The 26154-nt window shown below is 38.1% G+C and overlaps 1 protein-coding gene across 10 annotated transcripts in view; it reads left to right on the top strand.

Moving 5' to 3' along the window:
- The window catches only part of Plekha1 (pleckstrin homology domain containing A1), a 78564-nt gene extending 60260 nt beyond the window's left edge, over positions 1-18304 (top strand). For 5 of the 10 annotated variants that reach the window (XM_074078155.1, XM_020171768.2, XM_020171769.2 and 2 more), the window contains 7 exons: positions 923-1048; positions 4115-4258; positions 5828-5896; positions 10244-10308; positions 10893-10956; positions 13393-13482; positions 15986-18304. In XM_074078155.1, the coding sequence (XP_073934256.1) occupies positions 923-1048; positions 4115-4258; positions 5828-5896; positions 10244-10308; positions 10893-10956; positions 13393-13482; positions 15986-16300 (873 nt within the window). In that variant the 3' untranslated portion in view covers positions 16301-18304. Of the gene's footprint in view, positions 1-922; positions 1049-4114; positions 4259-5827; positions 5897-10243; positions 10309-10892; positions 10957-13392; positions 13483-14673; positions 14745-15985 lie in introns of all 10 variants that reach the window. The other 5 variants (XM_020171770.2, XM_074078156.1, XR_012449599.1 and 2 more) reach the window with 5 other exon arrangements.
- Positions 18305-26154: the final 7850 nt, after the last annotated feature.

Genomic DNA, 26154 nt, shown 5'->3' with positions numbered 1-26154 from the left:
GTTTTTTTCCTGCTGATTTTTGGATTCATTCATTGAATCAGTCTTTCAACCTTTATTGAAAACTTACTGTGTGTCTCATAATCCTTAGTGTCTTGAAGCCAGTAAAGATGACCAGGTCATGACTCCTGTCTGAAGGGCCTTGCAGAATCATGAATAGGAAAGGAGGAAAGGGAAGACCAAAGGAGAGCTATAATCCAGTGCTAAATGCTAATAAGCAGGGTTAGAGTACAGTGGTTGAGTTTGGCAGAGAGTTTTACAAACTTGGCTAGAATGCAGTTTGTCCAGGAAGGATCTAAACCTATGTTCCTCTATTACTTTTTATTCATTTTTTGGCAGTACTGGGGGTTGAACTCAGGGCCTTGCACTTGCTAGGTAAGCACTCTACCACTTGAGCCATGCCTCCAGCACTTCTTTGCTTTGGGTTATTTTTTAGATAGGTTGTTGCTTTTTGCCCAGACCACCTTAGGACTTCAGTCCTCCTACCTATGCCTCCCACATAGCTGGGATTATAGGGGTGCACCACCATTCTCTGGCTTATTTGTTTAGATGGCGTATCACACTAGCTTTTGCCCATGCTGGCCTTGAACCATGATTTTTCTGATGTCCACCTTTTGAGTAGCTGAGATTACAGGCATGAGCCATTGCACCCAGCTCTTTCCTTTCTTCCCGAGCACTACCTCTATGCTTAGGGTTGGTAAAAGGAGAAATGAGGAAATGTGTGAAATAGTACCTGTGCAAGTAAGTATTCAGTAAGTGATGACTGTTTCGTAAAGCATACCAGAACAGAAAATTAATGTGAGAACTTAAAAATAATAGTTTATATGTTTGTTGACTATATATAAACAGATAGTTACAAATTCTATGATAAAAGAGGGTTATATATGTAATGCTGGTTGCAGAATGATTCGTTTTACTGTTTTAGGTACCAAAGCAGTCAGACTCACAGCCTAATTCTGACAACCTAAGTCGCCAAGGTGAATGTGGGAAGAAGCAAGTGTCTTACAGAACTGATATTGTTGGTGGTGTACCCATCATTACTCCAACTCAGGTAATAAATTAATTTTTCCATTATACAAGGATCTCATTCATAATTGATTTTTCATACTGTCATCGAAACTAAAATAGTATATCTTTACTGAGTTACTCTAATACTCAGTAACTATAAGACCTGTTATTTTTGTTTCTTATTATGAAAGTATGTTTATTGTTAAAGCATTGGAAATTACACATAAATACTCGATGCTTTTCATGTTTCTCTGACCCTTCTATGTACTTTTCCTTCCAGTATGGAGCTGTGAGTTGTGTGTTAGTCTTGTTTTTCACTTACATCATGAACATGTTCCTAGTAATCAAAAGTTACTCTGCATCTTCTTTTTTGTTTGTTTGTTTTGGTGGTATTGGGGTTTGAATGCATGGCCTCATGCTTGCTAGGCAGGTGCTCTGCCACTTGAACCATTCCACTAGTCCTTTTTTTGTGTTGGGTATTTTCAAGATAGGGTCTCATGAACTATTTGCTGGGGCTGACTTCAAATCTTGATCTTCTTGATCACTGACTCCTGAGTAGCTAGGATTACAGGCCCGAGCCACAGGTACCCAGCATTCTACCTCATTTTTAACAACTGCAAGAGTAATTCTACCATGAATTTACTGTAATTTACAAACCTTTGTGGTTGGACAAAGGGGGTAGAGGGTTCCTCCCGTAGCTCCTTTCTTTCCTCTTTTCTGAACAGTGCTGTAAGGAACATTCTTCTATCTTAAACTTTAGAGATACAGATGGTATTTTGTAAAGGATAAATTCTAAACTTTTTAAAATGAGATTAAAACTTTTGTATGAACTTAAATTTTTGTGTTGCTATTGAGAGAATGCATTTGTAATGTAAATAAATTACTAGTAGTTAAAAAACCAAGAATTTAAAAGTAATTGTTATTGTTAGTGTTGGGCATTTTCATTACTTTGTGTCTCTTGAACTTAAAAGACTTTGATACCTTTTAAGTTGCATTACATACCATATTTCCCCAGTCTTTTGCCAGGGGAAGGTGATTTGTACAAAGAAATCTTACAGTATTAATTATTAAGTTCTCTTTTTAGGCTTGTAAAGTTTATATTAATGAACAAAATCTCACTCTGGTAGGAGCTTAAAGATTTTTTTTTTTGCCGCCAAAGTTGGATAAAAAGAATAATATGAATGTATATTTACTTTTTCCAAAAGTAATTATTTTAATCTGTTAATGCATAGCTAGATGAACACATAGCTAACTAAGTTTTCGCCTGCATAATGCCCTGCAGGGCCATCAGGGCAAACTATTTTTCTGTAGTCTTATTATGATACTGTAGTAGTTTGCAGATGTTTTCATTTGGATTCCATGAGCAATGCCATTTTTAAGAGCATGTTAGGTGAGTGCTCTGCTACTGAGCTACACCCCCAAATCCAGTAGTACAGGTTTTTAAAAATTATAAAGTACTATTTACTCACTTTGAAAGCATTTAGACAAATACACTATCAAGAGAAATGTTAAATAAATTTTATTCGCTTGATTAATTTATTCAGCAGCTATTGGGTTGCTGAATAACTTTGTAATGTCACAAAGTACAAGTTAAGTACAAAGTGAAGTACATAATTAGTGTTGTTGACCAGTCTAAATATAAAACAAGTTGAAAATTCCTCAAGGTATATATGGCAATTATGACTTAGTTTTTCTCCTGATTATTAATTCTGGAAAATAATCCTTTGGCTTATTTTGGGATTCCAGATTGTCAGATGTTACAAGTAAATAGGAAGTCAGTGCTTTGTGGGACATGAAATCCTGGGTGTAGTTAGTTTTTTTTTTTTTTTAAAAGCACTAGGCTTACACATAAAACAAAAACTACAGCACAACAGAAAAGAGCATGGGAGAAAATCTTTAGGATCTAGGATTAGGCAGAGAGCTTCCAGGTGTGACATCAAATTCATAATCCATGAAAGGAAAGATTGATAAATTGGACTTCATCAAAGTTTAAAATGTCTACTCTATGAAAGACCCTGTTCAGAGGATGAAAAGAAAAGCTACACATTTGCAGACAATATTTGTAAGCTACTTATTTAACAAAGGACTTGTATCTAGAACATTGAAGAACTCTCAAAACCCAATGTCTAAAAGCGAAAAAAAAAAACTGAATTAGAAAGTGAATAAAATCCATGTGCAGACATTTTACCAAAAGATGAAATGTAGACTACTGCCACTGGTAGCTGTAGGGAATGTGAATTAAGGCCCCTGTCAGAACAGCTCAACTAAAAAGTGATGGCAACGCAAATACTGACAGGAATGAGGAGAAACTGGACTTTTCCTTTAGTGCTGGTGGAAATGTGAAATAGTTCAGCCATGCTGAATAACTTTTTTGGAAGGGATTTTTTTTTTCTTTTTAAATTAAAGTTAATTTGCACTTACTGTCCAACCTAGCATTTGCACTCTGAGGTATTTATCTTAAAGAAATGGACAATAAAAACCTATGTGTGAATGTTGCTAGTACTTTTATTTCTAATAGCCAGAAACCGGAAACAACTCCCATGCACTTTAATGGGTAATAACTGGGTATAACTAGACCATGGACTACAGCATTAAAAAGGAATGAACTGTTGACACAAAGAACATCCGGCATTAATCTCCAGAGAATTGTGCTGATAGGAAAAAAAAAAATCAGTCTCAAAAGATTACCTTTTGTGTGCTTCTCCTTACATTCTTAAAATGTTAGAATTGCAGACAGACATCAAATTAATGGGACAGAATCTCTGACGGGGTGATGGTGAACAGTTCTGGTCTTGATTGTGGTGATTCCCAATGGATCTGCACATGCGATACGTTGCATAGAACTGTGCATAGTCACATAGACAAAAGAAAAGTTTTCATGTAAAACTACTGAAGTCTGAATATGGTTTCCAGGAGGCACTAACACTGCTTTTCTTAGTTTTGGTAATGTATTCTATAGATAGGCCGTTTCCCTCTTCGGAAAACTCACTTCAAAATCCATATTCCTGACTGCACTAATATTTTAAAATTTTCTGCTAGCATAACAACATGAAATAAAACTATGCTTCGAAGCTAAACAAGCAAGAATTTATCTTTTGCTTCATTTTAGAAAGAAGAAGTAAACGAATGTGGTGAAAGTACTGACAGAAATAATTTGAAACGGTCACAAAGCCATCTTCCTTACTTTGCTCCTAAACCACCCCCAGATAGTGCAGTTATCAAAGCTGGATATTGTGTTAAACAAGGAGCAGTGGTGAGTAACTTAACAAAATGTAAAGTAATGAAAAGTGAGTATGTACTAGCACACTTGCAAGTTAACATTCAAATTGTTTGCTTTATGAAAGACCCAAAGTGGAGACCAGAATGCTGGGAAGGGTGTCAGTACCCAGAGCCGGGGCTACTCTGTTTATAATGCAGTGCTGCTGTTCCCTGTTTTCACTGACCTTCAGTTTACGTGAGCTTTCCTACAGTTTTTAAGTTTATTCCAGAAAGTTTCTCTGTTGATTCCTCACACCCTCAGTAATGGGTCAGGGTAGGAGCTCTAGTAGGAGATGGCAGGCCCAGAGCTTGGAGAGGAATGGGTACTGGTGTTGAGCTGACCTCCATGGAAAGTTCTGTGAGCTTAGGCCTTTTAACCTTGCAGGCTTCCAGAGTCTCTTAAAAAGAAAAACATTTTATAAAACCTATGGTCCAGGTTTTTTGGAAAGATATAAATGAGAAAGAGTATCCCTTGGCACAATACCTGGTACTCAATAAGAGCCTTATAGGTGAGCCCAGGTAGTCCCACATAGTCAGCTCCATGATGTGGGATTTCTGCAAGAATAAGTACATTTACCAGTATTTCTAAGAATCCAGAGTACTTTCCTGCCTGATGTGGTGGTACGCATCTGTAATCCCAGCATTCAGGAGGCTGAGGTAGGAGGATTACAAGTTCTAAGCCAGTCTTGGCCACATAGTGAGACCTGGTCTTCAAAAAAAAAGAAAGTACTTTTCTAAAATTTAAAGTTTTCTTTTTCTGTGAACTAAATTGTTTTATAATTTCATGAGAAAATAAAGTTTAAAGTTTGAAAAAAAAGGAAAAAATATCATGAAGCCATGAATAAAATGCTTCAAACCCTGCTCTCAGCTGGCAAGTTAGGTCAGCCTGGGAAAGTTCTTCTGGCCTGTAGACCTTTGGTCTAGGGAAATGTTACGCAAGGACCAGATGTTTCTCACTACAGCATGTGCACAGGTGGAGTCAGAATTCTTACCAGGCTGTGATGCTCAGTTGTGTGTTAATTAGGGTTTTTAAGGAGGTATTTCTTCCTATGTCCAAATTATCAATCATGTAGAGATACTTTAGTGCACTCAAAAAAACTATACTACATAGACAAAAGTGTTTGTATAAAATGTTTAAGTATTTCCTTTATAGGTTCACTTTATTATATATTCCTATGTATAAAGTACTTGAAGAATTCATAAATTTTATAGATAGAGAGACCTGATGTGGTTTAATAACATTTCCTGTGCTTGCTCTTTACTTTGTGGGGGTGAGGTGGTGGGGAGGAAAGGGAAGTACTGTATTTTTTTTAAACTTTTTTTTTTGAGCATTAAGAATATCAAATATCATAAAAATTATTAATAAAATCTGAAAGCCAGCCACCAAAACCATGAGTTCAAGACTTGGTTAGCAAAAGAGACAAGGTTTCATTTATTGCCTCACTGAGGGAGGGTAGCAAGACTTCTCAGTGCTTGGCACTTCTGACTGTGGGTTCATATTGGAGTGATTAACATTTGACATTCTTAGAAAAAGAAGTCTTAAGTCCGTTTTCTTCTTTGGTAGATGAAAAACTGGAAGAGAAGATATTTTCAGTTGGATGAAAACACAATAGGCTATTTCAAATCTGAACTGGTATGTTGCCCCATCATAATGCTTTAAAAATGCTTGAGAAGTGTTACCTTGTATGATTGATTATATGATTTTGTGCTATTCTCCATGTTTAGAGTAATCCAATTTTAGTTTTGAGAGCACCTACAGTTCAACTTGTTTTGTTGTGATATTTTTAGTTAATCGTATTTTTCTTAAATACATCTTAAATTTTAAAACATTCCATATTGAAAAGATCTAAAGTTACCAGCATCTCCCCATGTGTAAATTCCCTTCATAGGAACATTGGAAAAGCTGGTTTAAGAATTCAGTCTCTAAATGTCACAGTTAACCCTTTGCATTTCTGCCTTTTCTTCCCTGTCTTCTCTTGACTGTTTCTTTTTCTAGATCAAATTGATCTCAAGCTGTTTCACTTGAGATGTTTTTGTCCTTTCTGAAGATAGAATCAAAAATTGAGATTTCTTCTTTCACTTATCCAGTTAGAATCCTCAGGTGACCTGAGTCCTGCAATCGATTGTTGTATAAATTAATGCAATTCTATACCTCTTCTTGTTGTATGGGAGCTTGGAGAGAGGAACCATATCCTTTATTTGAGTGAAGTCATCAGAACCACACTGTCCAGTTCAACTCCCTGCCCTGGTGGAACTGCTCCATATTTAGTGTTCTAGTGCCACTGGCTACATGTGGCTTTTGAGTACTGGAAATGTAGCCAGTGTGAATGAGAAATTGGCTTTATTTAATTTTAAAGCTAAAACCAATTTTATTTCATTTTCATTAATCTGAATTTACATAGTTACACATATGCATAGTGGCTACTATATTAAACACAGGAAAGGAAGAGAACACTGGACGATAGGAAGGGAATATTTTAAAATTAATTTCAGGTGTTAGCTCTTTTATGAAGCGTTTGTGGTAGTGGAGGGGCAGGAACAAGCTTGAAGCCTGACGTAGGCAGACAGGGCCCATGTGGGATGAGGAGGCTGTTCTTGTTGGGGCATGCACACCGGAAGTGGGTGGTGGCAGAGATGACAGAATGGTTACGTACATAATTATTGATAGACTAAGGAGATATATTAGGTGTAATTGAAGCCAAGTTTCTTGCTGTAAAATAGGGGAGTGACAAATAGGGAAAAGGAGAAAGTTTAGGTATTAGATTAGAATTGGGTATATTGATAAAATTTAACATACACAGATAGCTAGACATGAATGAAGCTGTAAATGCATTTTTATCTTTGTGTGTGTGTGTGTTTATACATATGTAATAGGCTCCCTAGCTCTGTTTCCTGAGAAAATTCACATTTTCCCCTGAAAGAAACCTGGACCATATGGAGAAAGGGCAGATTCTAGAGCTGGGACAAGAGGTAAAGATGTAATATGAGACTGGAATGTCTTGTGTCAGAAAGCAAGGAAGTGCTTATAGACTAAGGACAGGGAAAAAGACAAAAAAGGCACTTTGAAAACATTCCCCTCACTAAACTAGGGATGGCACAAACATCAAAATAAATAATGATGGTAATAAATAAAAGCCTACTGAATAAAGTAGGAATTCATAAGCTCATACAGGCATAAGTACTGACTGAGTGGTGAATGAGTGTGTGCATTATAGGAGGAATGAGATTTTCACATAGTTGCAAAATACTTGCCTGCGAAACAGATATTAAGCACAAGAGGAAAAGAATAATTTTATAGCAAAGAAGCCTGGCTGACAACTTTTTCATCAGGCAGTCAGATGGTCCAAATGAACAACAGTGGTGAGAAAATGGAAACCACATACCACCTGACAGGGTGGTGTGAGAAGAATGCAGCATCACTCTACACAGTCAACTTAACCATGAGGAGACACTCCCAAATGAGGGGCCGCCTGCAAATAACTTCAAGATTGTGAGTTAAGGAAGGAATGAGGAACTGTCCTACCCTAAAGGAAGGAAAAGAGAAATGACAATAATAAAAGGCAGTTTGGGGGCAGTTTCCTGACTTTGGTGGTTGTAATGTGAAAGGATGTCTTTATAAGAAATATGCACCAAACTATTGAGGGGTAGTATGGCCAGGTTAGTAACTCAACTCTAAATGGCTCAGGAAAACCAGTTCTTTGTGCTGTATTTCAGCCTTTGTGTGAATTTGTGATTGTTTCAGTTTTTTGAGAAGGGGAAAAATTGGGGAAAAGTATCTGATAGGAAGATGAGCAAAAGACAACAGACAATTTGCTTAAGAAGAAATTGGGCTGCAGATATAGCTCTGTGGTAGATCAGTTGCCTAGTGGGTGTAAGAGCCCTTGGTTCAGTCTTCAACACTAGAAGATTAAAAAATGAAATCTGAGTGGTTTTTAAAAATGAAATATAATGAAAGAAATGCCAATCAGAACTGCCCTGACATTACTTCTCATCTATCCTGAGAAGTCTGTGGCAGCGTGAAGAGAGCCACAAACTCATGTGTCCAAACAACTCTCACTGCCATTCTTTAAGCAAAGAGCCAGGGCCCCTTGGAGAACTGTCTGCTTTCAGAGCTTGGATAGGTAAAATAAAGCTGAATCTAGAACATCTAAAATTACCAGAAAATAAGGAAGTGGCTCAGATACGAATATAGGCATGTTAGAAGGACACAGAAGCCAACTCGAAGGGGATCCAATGGCCAAAACTCAGATAAATGGAGCAGCAAAATAATGATGACAGTGGATTATAGTGCATAGGATAGAGTGAGCCGTGAATAAATAAGTGGGGAAGGAAATGAGTTTCTTTAGAGTTTAATTCCAGCTTAAATACTGCTCATGGACCCTTGGGTCTAGAAAAATGGCCATTTGGCAGCCAGATTCTCAATGTTTGAAACTAGTAGGCAAAATTATGTTGGGAAACTGGGCACCACATAAGCTCCAAGTATCTTCCCTACGAAACACTTAACAATGATGAGAGGAAAAAGAGTTTTTACAGTAAGTGGCAACTTAAGCAAGAGATAACATACCAGTAATGGGCCAGGCCCACCACGTGTCTCCTAGTGATGATGCACTGAGGAAAACACAGTGTCACGTATGTGGTTTCCTGTCAGAAATGTGTATATAACCTGAATCTCAGAATGAATAAACATCAGACAAACCCAAACTGGGAGACATTCTATAAAATAACTGGCCTAGACATCTAAAATCTCTAAAGATCATGGAAGAGAAAGACTGAAGAACTATTTCACAATAAAGGAGATTGAAAGAGGAGAGCTAAAAAGGTCTGATCCTGATTGAACACTGAGCAGAAAATAGATCATTTTTCTTTTGCTGTAAAGGAGACTCATGGGACAGTTAATGAAATTGGAATGAGGTGTGTGGATTAGATAATAGTATTGCATTAATGCTGAGTTTCTAGTTTCCATAACTGCACTATGGTTACATTTATATAAGGCTCTATCCATGTCTTACACAGTGTATGCTGAAGTGTTTAGTAGTAAAGACACACCATATCTATAACTTGCCTTCCAACATTTTAGGAAAAATAAATATATTTGCGCATATATTTATGTGCATATGCACAGACAGTGATAAAGCAAATGTAAAATATCAACATCTTAAACAACAAGGTGCAGGGTATGTAGAAATACTGTGTACCATTTTATGTAAGTCTCCTGTAATCTGGAGTTATTTTAAAATAAAACCTTTCTGTAAAATTTAAGTTTGTGTTTAAAAGAATGGTGTTCTGTCATGGTTTACTTTTTTTTCTTGGTAGTACATAAAATATGTCTTAATCTCATGGTAGCATTTTTAGTGAAATAGGAATATAGTATTTAATGGGATCCACAGTGTACAGTACTACTGTTAATGTATTAGGAACCATTATATCTTATATTTGGATCTTATATTTAGTTTTCTTACATGTCAAATTGTTAGTTTTCTTAGGTGAGTAATTATAGGCTTGTAACCCTGATGATTTAAGTTAACCCTACAAATCTAGTATTGTAGGGTTATGGAAGGTGAAATAATACATTTAAAATGAAGCAGATGTCCCAGCACCTGTTAAAATAATGTTTTTTATATGAAAGTGATATTCATAAAATGACAGCAGCTTGTGTGCCTTGTATGTCAAAATGACGTTCTAAAAGAGGAAGTAGCACGCTTACTGAATTAGGGGTCCACTGAGGACCAAATCTGCTGGCTGATGACTTTTAATAAACTGCCTTGTCGCTAAGGCCAGAAATCTTGTTCCCAGCAGCAGCATAGGTAAGGGTGTGGAGTTTGAGCGATTCCGATGCTGGATGGTTTAAGAAAGTGAAGTCACAGATGTGCTTTGAGAAGGAAGCACGGTTCTCACACAGATTTCTGGTAAGACAACTGACCCTTCAAAGGATTTTAAGAATAAATGTCGTGAATCTGTTGCTTTTTTTTTTTTATTCCAGGAAAAGGAACCTCTCCGTGTGATACCACTTAAAGAGGTTCATAGAGTCCAGGAGTGTAAGCAGAGGTGAGGAACTGGCACATTTCCTACTGCAGACGGCACCTTAGCTTCATCCATGTGCTTCCAGATTGTGCTTTTCCCTGTTTGTTCTAGTGTCACTGCAACTCTCCAGAGTTGGAATGGATATGCTAGAGTTTATTTGAAGACTAAAAGTTAGGAAATAGAGTCCTTTTATTTATTTAAAAACTCAAAATTCAGGAATAGCTCATTAGTGAAAAGGAAAAAAAATAATATGAAAAGCTTAACACTACCAGATTTGACAACCTGATGTATTAGTCTTAGTATTTAAAAGGCGCTGCAGAACAGGGCATTATGAAAGCATGTTAACTGTGCTAGTGTTGACTTGAATAAATTGATTTCTTCACATTTAGAAGCTTGGAACTTTAAAGTTGCTTTATGAATCTTTTCTAAAGCCAAGTCCATAAAATATCTAAATATTAATTAAAAAATGGGCAAAGATAATATAGTTTTGTTTAATCTGTTTTAGTTCTAATATTCATACTTGTACTGAGTAAACAAGTGAAAGAAAAACTGCTATTTAAGTACAATTGGATTTTTTTTTTTTTTTTTTTTTTTTTTTTTGGTAACAGTGACATAATGATGAGGGATAACCTGTTTGAAATTGTAACAACATCTCGAACTTTCTATGTGCAGGTAAGATTTCCTAAGAGATGATAGATCCTCTCACAAGGAAATAGTAACATTAGAGGTAAAATAAATATAAATAAAGCCTGTTGCTTTCCAAGGTAAAATACAACAGCTATAACTCACAAGCTTAACAGATACTGTGTAAACATTAATGGTAGGAGATATTTTCAGGAATGGGGATTATTTTGTTATGAATTAGTGAAATGGAACTAAGTCTTATATGGAGGAAAGGAAGTACTATTTTAACTTAGATTTTGTGTGTACCCTCACATTGGGTTATTTTTGCACATTTTAGAATTGTATTTTTCTCGTAAGTTTTGTTTTTTTGTGGGACTGGGGTTTGAACTCGGGGCTTAGCACTTGTAAAGCAGGTACTCTACCACTTGAACCACACTTCCAGTCCTTAATTTTTCTATTGTATCATTTTTGGTCTTTTTATAAAAAGGGAGCCAGAGACTCAAAAATAGGCAGTAGATATTATAATTTCCTGTATTTTAGACATCCTGCTTTTAAGTTTAAAATGTACTTTTTGCTCACTACATTGAATTATTTAAATAGAAAGGTTTTTCAAAGCACATGTGTTTTTGTTTTTTGCAAGTTATATATGCTTATTGCAGAAAAATGAAGAAAGTAGTGTTTTATAAAACACTCAATCCCACAGTCAGGCCACCATTCTTACTTTTTTACTGCCTTTGTTACAACAAGTCAAATCATACTTAGTGTTAAATCCTACTTGTTTAATGTACTGTCAGTTTTTCTTATGTTATTAAAAGTTCTCTGAAAACCCATTATATGGGTGTTTTACAAGTAAACTGTTGCTGTTATTCTGTGACTGAACGTTCATTTGCACAGTTTCCATACATTTACTGTAACAGGTAATGAGTAATAACTTCCATGTAAAAATTTGCCTGAATTTCTGATTTTTTTATCATCAGTTTTATTTTTTATTAGTGTGTATTAATGTACTAAGGGGTTTTGCTGGTATTTCCAGGCATGCATACATTATGCTTTGATCAGTTAACTCCTCTATTGCTCTTTCTTTCCCCATCTCCCTCCCCCATATTAATGGCTCTTAGTGAGTTTCATTATGCCATCTTCATACATAGACAAATGTACTTTGATATTACTGAATTTCTGTGGTTTTTTTGTTTTTGTTTTTTGTTTTGTGGTACTGGGGTTTTAACTCAGGAATTTGTGATTGCTAGGCAGATGTTCTATCCGTTGAGCCACGCCTCCAGCCATTTTTGTTTGGTTATTTTGGAGATAGGGCCTTACTTTTTGCCCAAGCTTGCCTGGACTGTGATCTTCCTATTTTAGGCTTCCTGCTGTAACTGGGATGACAGATGTATACCACTGAGCCCAGATATTGGTTGAGATGGGGTCTTGTCAACTTTTTTCCTGGACTGGCCTTGAACCACAGCCCTCCTGAGTTCAGCCTCCCAAGTAGCTGTGATTACAAGCCTGAGCTGAATTTATGGTTTTTTTTTTTTAAGGAAAGTTTCTAGATCAAGTTTTAACCACCAGAGCATGAACCTTTTTACTTTGTCAAATTGATTTCTTGAGTTGTGTTCTTATTAGCAATGAATGAAAGTATATTCTACATTTGTGTACTTTTAGTTTTTCCTTATAGTCTTTGTTAATGTCATTGGTTCAAAAAACATTCTGTATCTTTAAATTTTTTGACCATCTAGATGCTAGAATCTAGAAGTAAAAAGCTACTCTATACCATCTTAAGCCCTTTTTTAATTGGATTAATTTCAAAGTAAGATTTTAAATTCACATTGGAAGCCAGTCTTTATCAAGGAGTAGGGTTCTTTGGGAATATGACTACCAGTACATCCATAATAATTCAGGATACTACTAGACATTGTTTCTAGAAAAGTGGTCTGTAAAATTATATAAGCTGGGCATTGGTGGCTCATGCCTGTAATCCTATCTACTTGGGAGGCTAAGATCCTGGAGGATCGTGGTTCAAGGTCAGCTTGGGCAAAAAAGCAAAACAGCTAAATGGACTGGACGTGTGGCACAAGTAGTAGACCACCTGCTTTGCAAGTGCAAAGCCCCAAGTTCAAACCCCAGTCCCACAAAGAAAAAAAGATTATATCTTTTTTTAATGACAGCTGCATACATACTCTTGTTGTGGATTCAGACAATGGCATTGATAGAGCAAAATAAGAAGGGCTTTCTTTGACTTCTTTCTCTCCTATTTTCTTTCCAGAAGTTCTCATTATTAATATTTTTTGATGTGTCTCATCTTAAAACATTAAGTGCACAGCTTAGGTCTTGGTATAGTAACTTGTGCTTCTAAAAATTGTTTGAATACCATTACCTTAGAGTGGTTTTGTTCGTGACAGTGGAAGTTACAGAAATAAGTACATTGGATTTATAGTAGTGGAAGGTAATTTTGAGGACATATTGACTGAGATGAGCTTTTTCCTGTAGGCTGATAGCCCTGAAGAGATGCACAGTTGGATTAAAGCAGTCTCTGGCGCCATTGTAGCACAGCGGGGACCTGGCAGATCAGCATCTTCTGTAAGTTTCCTGCTCTCTGGGGTCATATTCCCAAGGGTCCCCATCCTGTCGAGTTCTTTCCTTCCTCTCCCCTCTAATCCTTCTGTTTTTTCCCTTTGTTTAGATTTATTTGCATGTTGACTTTCATACCAGTTGGACTTGCAAAAACAATAATGCATTTCTAATTTAATGCTTCCTTGTAGTGTAACTTTCTGTGCATTGTATTGTGTTAAATGCACAAGCAGGGCAACTAAAGAATAAATGTTTCCTTGCTTTGTTTTAGCAGTTCTTACTGTTTAGTTCTCGATTTGGTACAGTTTGACACTGTGGTATGTGACCTAATGGTGTAAGGCATTGGTCAGTTCTAGTGTTAGTTTTGTGACTTTCCAATTTCCTCTTTACTTTTTTCATCTCAGTTAAGCTTTATTTGATTTACTAGTGTCATAAGACCACTGACCAAGCATAGACTTAAGTGCAGTTTAGGTTCTCATTCAGTATTTTCTATTTTATGTTTTTATTCTAATTTAGTTGGTTAATATAAAAGCCTTCTCAAAAACTACTGTAATTTGTGATAGCATGATAATAAAATTGAAACAACTAAACATTCTACTCAGAAATACTAAGAAAATATTTTTTATTATATTTTTGTTCAAGTTCATCGTAAGAATTAGCTTTTCTTTGGGTACTTTGCCGCCCATCTTTCCTTGGAAAATACAAATCCTGCTGAGAATTGAGAAGATGTGGCACTGCCATTAGCGGAAAATAGTCTAAAGAGTAATGTTACAGCCTTTGTTATCTAGAGCCGTTATTTACGCGAGATATTCCATACTCATAATGGTTTTTTTGATAGTAATGTCTTTTAGTAGTTTCCTAGAAGTGATAATTACAGATCAATAAATAGTAATCTGTTTTTCTCATTTCTTAATCATAATTCTCCTTACATTGTTTTTGGGATATCTAAGAAGTCACTTTCCTTATGTGTCAATTTTGTAACTTCCTGTACTTTATGTGACTTTCAGCAGCCAAATATGAGGTTCTTTGCAAAAACAGTGTCCGCTGGGAAGAGGAAAAATTGGAGAAGGGTGTTTGTGTTTTGTGCTTTGTGGTGGGGCAGACTGGACTACCTAGCTATGACTTTCAGCAGAACTTTCTCTTTTCCTCCCTGTCCTAAGTATAGGTTAACTCTAATCTTAGCTTTGCACTGTGTTCCAGATGCGGCAGGCCAGAAGGCTGTCGAACCCTTGTATACAGAGGTATACATCAAGAACTGGTGAATGCAGCACGTATGTGGCTCTCACGCAAACGTGCCTTCTTAGTAGAGGGCCCGGACTTACTCACTACTTACAGCTGATCATAGAAAGTTGAGTTAACCAAACTGCCTTTTGCAGTTGTCATAACTGGTTTTGTCAACACTAACGCCAACTATTTCACTGTAGTCATCAGATTGAATATGTGTAATTAAAAAAAAAGACAAAAAATACAAATTTACTAGGAGACATTAAGCTAGCTTCTAAAAATTAATTTACCAAACTGCTGCAAGAGTTTCATTTCTATATTTTATGTATTTTGAGATTTTCTTTGAATACAACACTTGAAATGCCCCATCGTTCTAGTAATGCATGCAAACTCATGTGCGCACTCACATCGGGTAAGCTGTAGATTACTGTAATTTCATCGAATTTTAAATCTCTGGTGAAATTTGGACATGCAATAGGATTTACAGTGTTTGGTGACTTACAGCACTTTGTTTGCAAAGGCACTCATGGCATAAACGGACCCAGTATGCTAGGAGCTGCATAGGGCAGTGTGTTTAGAATAGTTGTATTTGAAGGTACCTTCAGACCTGACCTAGTTAGAAGCATGGTAAAGCTAACATTTACAACTGATACTGCTTCACAAAAATTTTAAAACTGATTCAGTTGTACTCTTTTCTTACCTTTAAAATCTTAAACCATATGAATATATGGCACATTCAAAACTAAATAATGAGTAAGTGCAAAGGCTGTGTTATTATTGGTTGCAGTGAAATTCAGGGAAGCAAAACTAATTTTTGCCAGACTGCTAGACAAAAAGAATGTTTGAAAAATCTTGTAAAGAACTCTTCCATTTTTATGTTCTGCATTTTTACCTTTCTAAAATATGACAGTTCCCATTGTCAACTGAGAATATAGTCTTAAATAAAAAGGTAATGCTGTCAGGCTCCTTGCAAAACACAGTTCAATTGCGGTTGGAACCCTGCTTCCCAGTGTAGGCCAGCGATGTCTTCCAAGTGTCATAAGCTGTCAAGTTCAGTTCTGGAGACAGAAGTAGTTTTCTTAGTGGAGAGGGTTGTTGGCTGTCATCGCTTTGAACTTACCTCTAAAAGTGCATTGCTTTGGGAAAGAACTTGCACATTTATGCTGCATGGCTCCTGCTTCTGCTTTGTGTGCCTATTGTTTGTTTTTCAGAGAATCCAAGTCTCACACTGTGTTACTAACCTTTTTGTTAATGATTAACTGTGTCTGACCACCACTCCTCTTTTCAGGAGCATTCCAGCTGTCCTTCAGAATCCAAATACACTGTCCGGCCTGCCTGTGCCGCCGCAGCCACCTCACATTCCACAGCCTCTCGCAGCCACTCTCTGGTCTCAAGCTTTACCATGGAGAAGCGAGGATTTTACGAATCTGTTGCCAAGGTCAAGCCAGGGAACTTCAAGGTCCAGACTGTCTCTCCAAGAGAACCAGCTTCCAAAGTGACTGAACAAGCTCTGCTAAAACCTCAAAGTAAAAATGGCCCTCAGGAAAAAGATGGTGACCCAGTGGACCTGGATGACGCAAGCCTTCCAGTCAGTGATGTGTGAGGTGGAAGCATGTGGGGTCCACCTGCCCCATCCGCCCCTCAGTGTCCTTCCATGAGGCTTCTAGCCAAAGATGATAAAGTGAGATGGCTTTTTGTGCACATGTTGTGTCTTAGATGTCCTCTTTATAAGCTTGTAAACCAAGAATCTAGGGAATGGCCAAACTAAGCATTAATTTCTTTAAGGAAGAAAGAAAAAACCCTAATCATTTTGATGTCAGCGGTCTGAGACCTTGAGTGTTCTTATTTGGGTGGTAAAAATGTGTGATTGTTTTTCATAGTGACTTTGACAGTTTAAATGTTTTAACAACATAAAAATGCTCATTAATTATTTTGGTCATTTAAAAATACTACTTTGACTTCTAAATGTTCAATATTTACACATTCTTATTGGTTAATATTAAATGGAATATTGTCAGACTAAGATTCTTAAACCCATGATATCTGTGGTGCTGCAAAATTTATACTGCAAGGTGGACTATTTTTGATACTCTGGATCTCGAGGTGAGTGTAAGTTTTGCATGGAAGAGGCGGTCAGTCTGTTGGTAAGAATGGTGGGTTGTACAGGGGTGGAGAAAAGGGGAAAATCAGAATTGAAGCAACTGTATCTGAGACACTTGGAAAAGCTTATTCAGGACTTGCAGTTGTCAGTGCTTTATTCAGTAAAAATTATTTAGTCAGAAATTTGGGAGATACCTGATTTTCCTATCAAAGTTTTGTACATAGTTCTTATTTTGATACTTGGATCAGTAAAGACCTCAAATTTATATGTGAAGTCATAACTGCCCTGAGTCAGTTGCTGTGACCTCGACTTTTTCATTGTTACTAACCTGTCTTCAAGTGCCTGTGCTTTTTTCATCTTGTTTAGGAGTGTGCTCAAAAATCCTATATGATTGGCTTTAAACATTGGAATAAAATTAATTTTCAGTAGCATGATTGAATGTGTTAAATAAGATAGCATTTTACGTTAGAGATACCAGAATGCTGGTATTCTACTACCTGTGCAATATATATGTTTTAAAAAAACAAATTTGAGTGTACATTTAACCTTGGGGATATCATAAATGTAAGCACCTCTTGAAAGAATCCGTGGTTTCAGGTGTTGAATGATAGAGCAGTTTTAGAAAGTACTGTTTTGTGATTCAGTCTAAACATTTGCTTTAAGAAAAGTCTTGAATTTCACATGCTGCTATTTGTATGATATTTTAACATTGTACAGTACTGTTTTGTTTTGAAGCATACATATCGCTGTTTCTCCTTTTCATTTTCTAAGATGACTTCTTGTCTGAGAGAGAGGAATTTGCATCTGGGGCAGTAGGGTCCAGAGGTTAAAATATATTAGAATTACACAGTATCAGCTTAAAAATCCATATGCATAAAAATGCACCACTCAGCTTTTTTATTCATAAGCTAATATTTTTAAAGTTATGTTTAGATTTTTCTGTTTTGCACCTACATTAGAAAATAATAGAATGAAAAGGTTTTAAGTAGCTTTCACTTCTTCTGACTTACCCATTAATGGCTCTTTTGAAAGTCCCATTTTCATGAACACACCTAAAAAACTTGCAACAATTCAAGAGCCTACTGCTGTTTTCTTTGGTACAGCTTCCACATTGCATGTTCATTTTAGCATATTTTGCTATTGGTAATTTGATATATTTCATGGTGGCAAAATATTAGCTCTGTTTTGGGGACTTTTTATAGAATTACCCTTATTCAAATAGCATAGAAAAATGTTCTTGTGATTGTCAGGGTCTCTTAATATTTATCTCCATTCTTTTATAAGTTTCTGGAAATTATTTAATTATTTTAAAACTTATACTTTTCTTGTAAATATGTCATATCTGAAGTGTCACCTTCATATTTGCTGCATTTTTCTGTGTACATGCCATGTTTTCTTTCAGAATGGGAACGTGCACCTCCCAATGTTTACTGTTACGTCTGTTTTCTTTCTGTGTCAAACTGGTTGAACACTGTAATGACTTGAGAATAAACTGCTCAGAATTCATTCTACCTTCTCATTTTGCTTGGTCTAGTTCTTGCATGAAAAAGTACATAGAATTAGTATGGGGTGTTTTTTGATGAACTGACTTGAATGTATTTAAGAAACGTCATTATTTGGCAATCTTTGAAAGAATAAAAAACCTCAAATCTGTGAATTCTGAAGACACAACTTCATGTGAAATTGTACAAGGAAAGATGTGGCTTTTTTTTTTGAGGGGAAGAAGGCTTGCATATTTTACTTAATTAAAAAATGGTTTTCTCAGAATCAAAATTAAATGTATTGTCTGTGGGGCATGTTTGAGTGGTCTGGGCTGCTTCCAGTGCTTGGTTCTTGAAACTGGGTGTGGTGGAAGGCCGGATGCAGAAGGCATTGGGCCCCCAGTGGGCTGAGATGCACTCCTAAAATCTACACATCCAGCCTTCAACTTTTCCTTCTGATAGTAAACAGTACTTAGCTGCCATGGTGACTACTGCTCAGAGTCTAGCACAGTGAGGGCAGGCATTTGTTGCTTTTTTCACAAAGTTGTGACATCTTAAAGATCAGCCAGTACAAGCCCCCACCATGAGAACTAGCTGACTGAAAAAAGTGGAGCCCTCAGGAAGGAAGAGGATTTGTACTGGCCCATGGGGTAAGGTAGCAGCAAGACTGGAACTGTTGGCTTCCCACCATACTTGAGTCATCATGAGGATCTTCACCCTGGGCTTGGCTAGGGTGACCTGGTCAGATGTACTAGACTGGCTCCCGCTGTGCTATGGGAGTTCTTCCCCACCTCTCCCAGACACTCACTCATCAACTCTTCCTCACAATTTCTCTGAAACGCTTTCTTCATCATAGGCCCTCAGGTCTCTGCTCTTCCAAATGACTTCTGCTTAACTGCTTAGTGTGTCTGTTCCCATTTGTCCCTCCTGCAGTGGAACGTTACCTATTCCAGAATGCAAAGAACTTGATGTTTGGACCGGTTTCTCTTACTGGGTTTCCTATAGGTTTTGTAATTGTTTTTTGTCTGGGGCCAGCCTCAGACTACAGTCATCCTACCTATGATTCCTGTATAGCTGGAACCACAGACACTCACCACTACAGATGGTTTGTTGGTTGAGATGGGGTCTTGCTTAACTTTTGAGGCCAGGCTGGCCTCAAACTGTGATCCGTTGTCTCCTGAATAGCTGGGATTACAAGTGTGAGCCACCACACCCAGCTCTGGTTTCTTTTATGCCATGGATATATTTGACACTCCTATGTAAGCATGTTCAGTGATTCCCAAAAAAGGGAGAATATTTAAAACTGGTACTGTGTGGAAAGAGCTTTAATTCTGGGTTTTAGCAAAAGAGGTTTTAATTTTTTTATAAGGTCCTCCCTGTCAATTTGTTTTTCTAGAAGATCAAGATTTTCTTATCAAAGTGCTACTGCATGCATAGCCCATGTTTCCTTGTTTGCTTCAGCCATGGGGTCAAAGTGTAACCTGGACAGCACTGTTACATTCGTCTAGAAGCCCCCTCCTCCGAAGTGGTCCTTTGTGTCCCACTGGGTGACAGACACCTCATTGTTACCATTGTGTCTGTCTACTGCTGCTGTAGTTTCGTTGATTCTTCTCTGGGTCCTCCAAATAAGTAGCAGTGTTTTATAGATAAGTAATTTTTACTTAAAGTTATTCACAGCTATATTTTATCCATTTTTAAAAAACCTCCTTGAGACCAATTTGAATTAAAATTAACCCAGTGGTACTCAGTGGAAACAAAAGTACTGCCTCTTGCATTAAATGTTTCTGTTTGCCTTAGCGTCTCCTCTCATGCTTCTGTCTACAATGGCTGTCTTACACTGGGCATCCTGGGGCTTGCATTCAGCCTCAGCTCTACCATCTCAATTTAGGCATGTGTCTAAAGTGTAAGTTCCACTTTCTACGTTGTGTAAAATGACAAAAGATACCTTTCTTGGTAATGTTATTAACTAATACGACTTAGTTTCTTTCCTTAAGAATTAAATTTTAAAGAAACCCAAACTAAGGAGGAAAATTCTAAAGATTTTTTTCTTTAACAAAAAGGAGAGCCCTTCCCCTTGCTTCCCTTTTACTTCTTGCAGTTCAGGAATTTTCTCTGGAGTTTAAATGTTCTCAAAGTTCTGTCAAGCTAGGAGTGGTGGTGTACACCTGGAGTCCCAGCTAGTCAGGAGGCTGAAGAAGGAAGATCACTGGGACCATTTCAAACAACAAAAGCGGGTAACAGTCGAGACAGGAAATAGTTACATAAAAATGCAAAGATTTGGTGGCTTAGTAACAGATTTTGTATAACAACTTAATACCAGAGCTTTTTGGCGTCTTTATAAGATACGATTGAAAGCACACTTAATTAGGTGTGCTTGTGTTTTCCAGGTGCTACCTGATTTGTCCTTTTTAAAATTATTTATAAAATTGTATTTTTCCCAAACATCAAGACATGTATTGAAAATATTGCTGAACTCAGGTTAGCATTTGCAATGTCACTTGATGAAATCCTAGTAGTCCAGTCTTACAGTTTTTAATGGGGAGTGCCTTACTACTGATGTCCATGTGATAATAGCGCCACCTTCTGGTCATCTCTTTGCTACATTTAACGTAACTGACCCAAAAGAAAATTGAAGATGTGTTTGCCTAGGATAGCTTTGAAATTTATATTGTTTTTCATCACTGAGGCTTGAACTCAGGGCCTTGTGCTTTTGAGACAAGTGCTGTACCACTTGAGCCATGCCTCCAGTCCTGTTTGCTTTAGTTACTTTTCAGATAGGGTCTCAAGTTTTTGTCCTGTCTCCGAAGTAGCTAGGATAATGTCATGCTCCAACATGCCCAACATCTTAGTATCTAGTAAAACCATCATTTACAAATGACTTGTTAATTAAAATTATTATTTGAAGTTAATTGTAGTTTCACATGTGATAGTAAGAAATAGTGCGGAGAAGTTGGGCATGGTGATACATGCCTGTAATCCATCACACAGGAGGCTGAGGCGGGAGAATTGAGAGTTCAAGGCCAGCATGTGTTACATAGGGAGACTGTCTCAAAAAAGAACATAAGTAATGCGAGAGAACTTGTATACAATCTACTCAGATTTTCCCAGTGATGACATTGAAAAATGATCATACAATATTCTAACTAGGATACTGACAGTGATACTGTGAGGCATGGGACAAGTCCATCATTCTGAGGAGCCCTCATTGTTGCCCTGTTGTCACATCCATCTGCTGTTTAGGAACAGACTCAGTCACTTGTGCCGTCATGTTAGATTTAAAATGCAATCTATCAACACCAATGTTGAGCCCTTAACCCCTATGGTATTTCTACCTTAGGAGGAGTCTTGAAAACTGCTCTTTGTTTATATTATCTCCAGATGACTGAGGTAAATTTTCAACATTTTCCAGAGTCAAAAGACATTCCTTTATATTAACTTTTGAGAATCAATAGTAGGTGTCCTTCCTTCCTATTATTGCTTATACTCTCTCTTCAACAAAATTAGAGATAAGGGCAAAATAGTTTCTGCCAGGTATCAAGGGGGTGGGGGGGAGAGGGAGGGGGCGGAGTGGGTGGTAAGGGAGGGGGTGGGAGCAAGGGGGAGAAATGACCCAAGCCTTGTATGCACATATGAATAATAAAACAATTAAAAAATAGATGACTTTATCATAACCACCTTGAAAGATTTCAAGCTGACATTTGATATTGTGGGAGTAATGTTACCAGTAAGTAAGATAATCAGGTTAAAATGCCAAATTCTTGCATTGGAAATAGATAAGCACTTGCTGTTGGCTAAGGGCAAGCTGTTTTCCTATGTGAAATAGCTTTTGACCTTCAAGCCAGATCCTCCATTTCTTTTAGAGTTCAACTTGCTATACATAGGAGATGAAAGCTGATGATGAAGCTCTCCACAAGGAATTTGGCAAAAGAAATAAAAAGTACAATGTGTGATCAGACCTAGCATGGAAAACTGCAGTAGCATAGAAAGCTCTGCAGCCAGAGACTCAGATGGCCAGAGGGTGGTAGACAGGGCCTTTACAAAGTCCCAGGAGAGAAAAAGGTGCTTCTGAATGTCAGCTGCATGCCATGACTGAATTCATAAGTGTCTATTTGGAATCTGAAGGGTCCAAATTGTCACATAAAATTTAAAGCAGTCTCCTGAAGTTTCATTGATATCTTTCTCACTTCCAAGCTATGGTGCTTACAGCTCTCACTCTAGTTTTCTTTAGGGGTAGGGATGGGGTAAGGTAGGCAACGAGGGGAACTTCCCATGATTCAGGAACTTGCACTATCAAGCCTTTTTTCTCACGTCTGTGGTACCTTCATGATAGGAATATAAGCTAATGCCTTGGAAACTTATTTACTAGTACTTTCTTTGGTCCCAGGGACATCTGTTCTTGGTGACCTTTACCTACATACACTCATGGTGTTGGTTCCTGCTGTCACTCATTCTTTGTTCCCACCTTCCTTTTGCTTGTTTATATTTTGAAGATGGAAGAATTTCCATGGCTAGGGAGAAGAAGGGAGATGGTAAAGGTAACAGCTAATGTTTGGGGCCTGAACAACTAGAAGCATAGAGAAACCATGAGCTCAGGCAGCAAATCTGCAGGTTGAGCAGGCTGGAGGGAAAGGTCAGGGTTGCAGAACTCCATGTGTTAGGGTTGAGATGTCTGCTCTACATCTGAGAAGAAATGTTGAGCAGACAGTTGGTTCTACAAATTTGGAATTCAGAGAAATCATTATTGGAAATAAAAATTTGGGGAGTCTTCAACATACTATATGCTATTTAAAGTCATGACATTAGATGAAATCACCATTGGCGAAGAAGGTGGAAGAAGAAGACAGGGCTTTGGACAAGAGGAGGCAGTAGCAGGGAAGGCCTGACCACTGAGTCCTTGAGTCCATAGGTTGCCAACAGTCTTGGAGGATAAGTGAAGAAAATGAACCAAGGAGGAAGGGGGTGATCAGATGTGCAAAACGCTGGGCATGGGTCAAGCTAAGAGGCAGCAAATGCCCATGGCTTTTGCCAGTGTAGAGGTCATTGGGGATCTTAATGAGCAATTCAGGGAAAGTACTGGTGGCAAATAAAATGTTTGAATTCTGCCACAAGGGGAGCAGGGAAATGGGAGGATTGCTGGCATTGAAATAGGAGCTGCCTTCTTTGTTGTTTGCTGTTGAAGATAGAAGGAATACGTTTTATTCTTAATGGAATGACCCAGCAGCAAAAGAAAGACTGATGAGGGAGACAGGAGACTTGGAGAGGTCCTTGAGGGGATGAGGTGACATGGGAAGTAGGGTACAGTAGAGGGCTTGGTCTTGGCTTTTTCATTCGCACACATGGTTATCTGTGGTGGAAAGGCATAGTCATCAGATAATTTTGTTTCCTGGTTTTCCCACCTGCCTGCCATTCTTGCTGCACCTTCTGCCTGGAATGCTACCCACTATCCTAATAATCATTGCTGTTAATTCCACTTACCCTTTAATTCTCACCAAAATGTAACTTTTTCCTGGAGATGTTGGAATTGCCGTCTCCTCTTTCTCACAACACAGCCATGAAGACACCCTGACCTGACTCCTCCCCCTCCCCGTGCCAGTTCACCTCACTGGAGCTGGGATTCTCCTTAAGCTTTTGCTCTTAAACATGGGGCTGACTCAATATCTTTCTTCTCTCCACGGCAGTCCCTTTTAAAAGTCAATGACTGCAAAATCTGGAAGACATTAGAAAATGGAAGTAGTCCAAATCCAGCTCTTCACTGATTAAACTGGCCCAGATGAAATAAATAAAATAGGAAGCTGAATTCAAACAGGTTCTAGTGGTAATGGTCCCTCTGTATAAGTCTGCTATACACAGGCTTATAGCAAGTCTTATATGATCATGGATCCCTTTACACACTCAAGTGCGTTTAATTTTATCTTCAATTTCATGGGCTCCTCTAAGCCTGCAGGGAGGGAAATTAAACTCTACTTCCCTAAGGCAGTGGTACTCAAAGTGTGTCCCATAAGACCAATAACATCACCTGAGAACTTGCTAGAAAAGCGAATCATTGGTCCCACCCCACTTCTATGGAAACAGCTTCTGGAGATGGGGTCAGTAATATGTGCTTTAACAAGCCCTTCAGGTGATTCTGATGCCCCTTAAAGCCTGAGATCTCCTGCCCTAAGGTATCCATCCTATGTCATGAATTAACTTCCCCTCAGTGCATCTACAATGGCACTAGTTACAGCATTATAGGGCAGCTGAGAAAACAGTCACCAAACCATTGTGTTTTGTGGTTCAAATGAAGATTATATGCATGGACCTGCTTTGAGCAATTAAACTTGAAACAGGTTGGAATAAAAAGTGTCCTTTATTTAATATCCGTATAGAGAAAATTTTATGAGGAACTGAGGAAATGTGCTTACTGGCATATAAACACCAATTTAGCCCCTGGCTATGGAATGGGGAAGCCCCTAGCCCTGTAATGCCCTCTAATGGGATGAAACATACGGCCTTTTTGAGCTAGAGAACATTTTGTGCATGAAATATATAGAAACTTGGTGTGTGGATTGTGCTACAAGTGGCTGAGTAACATGGAGACCAATGCCCTGAACAGTTCTTTCAGAAGATAAAAAAGAATCATCTAGTCTTCCATATTCACTTTCCATATTCACCCTTAGAACAAAGCACAGTCTACTGAGCGTAATTCTGTGGGAATGATGTCCCTCTGGCTTGAACACCCTTTGTTCTTCTCTTGGTCCATTTGGAAACTCCTGTTGCCTCCTGTGACATCCATGTGACATTGTCTGCATAGCCTTCCCCGCTCATGCTGACCCATTCTTCCCTCCCTTTGGGGTATGCTCCTGTGAACACACAGCCACTGTAGACATTTTTGTCTCACATTTTGTTGTGTTCTGTTCTTCTTTTGCAAGACAATAAGCTGATGCACACAAGGATAGTTGTTTTGTTTTAGAAAGGATAGTCTTAACTTTTTTTCTGATTTTAAAGTGAACATATTATTGTGTCACATCCATGTAAGCAAAAAGAAATGAAAATAACCTTTCATCTTGTTACAAAGAATGACCTGGGTTGGCACTTCAGTGGTAAGATTTCCCAGTCTTTTACTACAGGTGAATGTAAAGAGCTCCAATTGTGTGTGTGTATATAAACATGTTCCACGTCTTTGTAAACAAGCCAAACATCATATACCACACAAAACAGTAACAATTAAAATTTCCTGATTTCTAATCACTTCGCTTTGTTCTGAGTGACCCTGTGCTTGCACAGGTACAGGCAGGTTAACATATTTGGAGCCATGCTATCTATATGTATTGTTTCATGGTCTTTTAGTCATTTGGGGCTGCTATACCAAAATACCTTAGGTTGGGTAATTTTTAAGCAATAGAAATTGTTTTGCTCATAGTTCTGGAGGCTGGGAAGTCCAAGATGAAATTGCCAGCATTCTCAGAATCTGGTAAGGACTGGTTCTCTGCTTCCAAGATGACCCATTGCCACTGTGTCCTCACACCTTGCCAGGGGCAGGTCTCTCTTCTGCATGCACTATTCTCCTTCATGATGTGGGGCCCTCAGATGTAATCACTTCCCACAGGTCCTGTCTCCTAATACCATCACACTGAGCATTAGGACCCAACATATTCCTAGCTGTCTGCTGATGGGACAGATGGTTCTCCCACGTAGGGGTCTCCCAGGTGACTGTCTGCCTTGGAGGGAAGAGCTTTAACTCGAGGAGGTTGTGGGCATGGAGGGAGAGAAAGACTGGGTCGGGGTTCCACTCACAGGACTGTGACATCTGCAGACTGAAGGTGGGGATGGCAAGAAGTGCTGGTGTCAGGACCACAGGGGCAGAATGTGGCACAGAGCAGGGTGTTGGCCCCATTT

The sequence above is a fragment of the Castor canadensis genome, chromosome 7 (assembly GCF_047511655.1).
Source record: "Castor canadensis chromosome 7, mCasCan1.hap1v2, whole genome shotgun sequence".
In the NCBI taxonomy this organism is placed as follows: domain Eukaryota; kingdom Metazoa; phylum Chordata; class Mammalia; order Rodentia; family Castoridae; genus Castor; species Castor canadensis.
Note: the sequence above shows the minus strand (reverse complement) of the source record. Positions and strands in the feature narration are given on the sequence as shown.